At 37.0% G+C, this 4,000-nt stretch overlaps 1 protein-coding gene across 1 annotated transcript in view; it reads right to left on the reverse strand.

Annotated features, from left to right (window-relative positions):
• Positions 1-757: 757 nt before the first annotated feature.
• The window catches only part of SF3B1 (splicing factor 3b, subunit 1, 155kDa), a 16,895-nt gene continuing 13,652 nt past the window's right edge, over positions 758-4,000 (reverse strand). Inside the window, exons 23-25 of the mRNA XM_010193746.1 lie at positions 3,344-3,616; positions 2,647-2,863; positions 758-1,382 (exon numbers count right to left, since the gene is read on the reverse strand). Coding sequence (XP_010192048.1) covers positions 1,224-1,382; positions 2,647-2,863; positions 3,344-3,616 — 649 coding nt within the window. The 3' untranslated portion in view covers positions 758-1,223. The remainder of the gene's footprint in view (positions 1,383-2,646; positions 2,864-3,343; positions 3,617-4,000) is intronic.

Consider the following 4,000-nt stretch of genomic DNA (forward strand, 5'->3'; position numbering starts at 1 on the left):
AGTACCTTCACAAACAAAAGCTGTTGTCACACCACTCCATGCCCCTAACAAAAACTTAGGCCTTGAAGGGTAAGGTGAAATCTTCTTAGATGCTGAACAGCTGAAGAATCTCAGTTATGGAAAACAGCAGAGAGAAGTCAGCCGACAACATTGCACTGAACCTGGCAAGATGGAACTTCATCCCTCAACTTGAATCGAGGACTCTCAGAACAATATGCCTCATAGCCAACTACTACCTTCTGTTATCTTATAGACATACGATAATGTACAATACCACCAGAATGATTTAATCTTGTATTTTCAGTGTGAGATAAAGATATTTCTGTTTTTTAGGATAGCCACAGAAGGAAAAAAACAAATGAGAAAATAAAATGCTTTTCTTATCTCAAGCTGAAGCATTTCCTATGTCACACACACACTTAGAAACTGCCTCATCTCAGGTGCTGGGGACATTACTTTCCTAGCTCTTTATAGGAATTATAGCACGGCCTATAAATATTGTTTGGCTTTTTACACAGCCATACATGCTAAGTGTGACCAACATGCACAATGCGTGCAACTCGTTTTACACATACCATTTACAATACATTTTCAGAAATCAAGCAGTTTAACTAATCCATCCCCCACAACCAAGATACTGCAGATGAAGCAGTAACAAGCAATTAAACCCTGTTTTTTCCATTAAAACAAACTGCCACTACTACAACCATCAGCCAGACTAGTTATGTTACTGTATGACAAAGATACACACATTAACTACAGTTTGTACGTTTTTCTTATTTATTCAAAAGCTAGGGGATGACAAAAAGGGTTAAAATGGTTTATGCCACCTATTTATTACATGAACAAATATTTAATCCAAATGGACTCGTTTTACAAGCCCTTCTGTCCAAAAACCACACACAAATTAGTTTTTATACACAAATGTTTATTTCTAAAATAAACTTCCCCTTTAAACACAAGGAATGAAATCTAAATCTTCATAAAGATGAATCCAAAACGAAACCCCTCCAGTACATTGTAATCACTGTTATCTTGGTCACTACTGGCTTTAACTGTTTAACATCAAAAAACAAAGACATATTTAAAAATCATGCTACTGGAATCCTAGCTCTGCCTCTGACCAGCTCTATACTGATCTCCAATATTTTAAAATTTTACATCAAATCTGAAGCATTTAATTGAAGAACAGCTGTGCATTAAACACGAACAACTGAACAAGATTATAAGATGTAATCAAGTTCGTAACGAATGTAGGTGTTCTTTTCATCGTTATAGATTCTTGGATAATGTGCTATCAGAGCATCCTGTGATCCGATGTAGATCGAATTATAGATCTTCCAATAAACGTCTCTGACTTTCCTGGCAGGGTGAAACAAACCCTAGAAAACAGAACAGAATCATATTTACTAAAAGGTTAAGGTCCAAACGTCTGTTACTGAATTTAGTCAAGTTTTGCACAGTAAGCATTTAAAGAAGCAATTAGAGTAACTAACAGCACCTATAACAAAGAAGGCACACTGAACTTGTCGCTTCCGATCTCTGCAACTACCTGAACTAGAAAGCAGTAACGAAGTATTACTTAGAGACAGATTTTATCTTCCTTGCTGCAGGGAGAAATTCCACTGAATGTATTTCTAGTTTTGTATTCTCCTTTTAAAGTAACAATTAAAACTGGCTGCAGTCAGTATATGTGGTTGAAACGGAGTCTTATCTTTGTCTCTGCTAATTGCAATTTGTGTAGAGAGTGCTGGAAAGGAATACAAGAGGTAAACTATTCATTATTAAATAAAAAAAAAGACCAGAGTGTAAAAACTCTAAAAAAACGATTCTAAGTAGTAAAAATGTACAAAGAGAATTTGACAAAAAAAACCAACCCCACACTATGTAAGAGACTTCTTTCACCTTCCTACCGATGTCAGTATCTTTGTGTTGTGGCCCTCACATAAAAAACACCCCACATTGAAATTCAGTATCTGCAAATAATTAATAAAATGCTGACACATCTTCTTTACATTGATCTGCACTACATTCATTGCTGCTTCTCACCTGTTATACGAGATTAAATCCTATAGCCAACACAGCAAGAACCGTTACACACTTACACTGAGACGGAGCCCTCAGCTTTTACCCCCACATACACCTTCACGAAGCTGAACTGACTAGCATCAACGTAATGGTATAAACTCCGATCAAAATACTGTTTTCTAGTGCTTCACTCTTACAGTTTTAAACGTTTTACTGTTTTTCCTGGCTAAAAACAAGTAAGGCTGATTTAATATTAAGCCTATCCTCTTGTTTATTTATCTTACTTGTTAATTGCTCTCATAACCCTCATCATTTAGTGTCCTCAAATTTGTGAGATGCTTCCATTTTACAAGTTAGAGTGTAAGTTACCTGACAGTTCTATGCGAGCTCCTCAAGGTAATCAGCTATCTCACTATACCAAAATCTCTGTTTACTGCATATTTCAGTTACTGAAGTCCTTGGTACAGAGCACCATGTTTAAAGAATGCTTTAAAGAGAGGAAAAGCCACAGTATTTTCTTTTGCTGGAAATCATGTTCAGCTGACTTTTCTGTCTCCTGGAGAGAAGTCCTGCCTGATAATTGCTGTCTCTACTAATCCAGCATGCATGAGGACGTACCTGTAAACAATACTGCAACATTCGGCAGGGACCAATAGCAACTCTGAGGCCCTCCAAAGCTCCCATAACTGCCTGAATGACGTGAGGAGAGGTTTCAAACACATTAGGCCATACGTAATTTAACAAATGATTAAGAGAATCTTCACAACCAAACCCATAAACACCAAGGGACATATGCTGCACCACGGCACTGGCTGTTTGCCTGTGTACAAGATCCCTGCAAAGAGAACAATGGTCTGTTAATAAATAATACTTACAAGCAACATGATTGGACAAGTATAGAATTTCTTTTCAGTAACATCTATTTCGAAAGCACTAACACACACTTCTAACCCATACTTACTGACAGCAAGAGGCAGAGTAACAAAAAACAGTACATTAAAAAAGACTGAGTTTTCTGACAAATTACTGTGCTTTTAATTCTGCAGCAAAAGTACTAACAAAAGTTATCAAAAGTGGTTTGAACGTAAGTATTGATTCACTTAAGATGCTTGCATCATTTTAATCTTCAAAAGTGTAAAAAAATGACCATATAGTCTGAATTATTTGCAGACGACTGATTCCAAATTATGCTAGTCACTTCACAACTTCAGCAAACAAGGACAATATGTATATTCACTACTGTCAAGATGCAGCTATACATTTAAAATATAAGACTATGGTTAACTGTACCGTAGACAGAAAGAAGCACACTCACCTGTCCATTAAAGCATCTTCCAGCAGTGGTGTAACAGCATAAATGTAATCTTTTCCCATCTCTCCAATGTATTCAAACAGGAAAGAAAGGGATTTTAACACACCATTCTGGACATTCAGTTCTGGAACTCTGTATTCATTCATGAGTGCAGGCAGCACTGTGAAAGGCGAGCATGTTTCAGCTACAATAGCAATTGCTACTGTAGTACATACTCTGTTCTGCCTTTCCTGTACCTTCAAGTTATTTAGCAGTGTAGCCAATACATCGTGAGGTCTGGAAGAGATAACATGAGCATCCATGTCAACACATTCAGTGACAATTTGGATAAAATTAGTTGAGTTTCAAACAAAAAGTGGCTGAAAAGCATGGCTTAGCACTTTAACAAAGTTTACATAACTGGGAGACAACATAAGCCACAGAACTGTAAAACAGCTTAAGCAACTGCACGCTTTCAATTTTCATAACCAACATTTCTTTTACATTCTCTAGACTTAGCCTTTTTTCCTGCCTTCTGTTCTCCCTCTTGTAAACTTTACAGGTTAGGAGTAGCCTCCCTGCTACTACTCAGATCCCACAGGTAATTACCAACTTGTATAAAATCACACACATTGACAGAGATAGGCAAAGTCCTGTATAGATAAGCAGTCACGGCATTCC

Source organism: Mesitornis unicolor, unplaced genomic scaffold (genome assembly GCF_000695765.1).
Source record: "Mesitornis unicolor isolate BGI_N332 unplaced genomic scaffold, ASM69576v1 scaffold1071, whole genome shotgun sequence".
Taxonomy (NCBI): Eukaryota; Metazoa; Chordata; class Aves; order Mesitornithiformes; family Mesitornithidae; genus Mesitornis; species Mesitornis unicolor.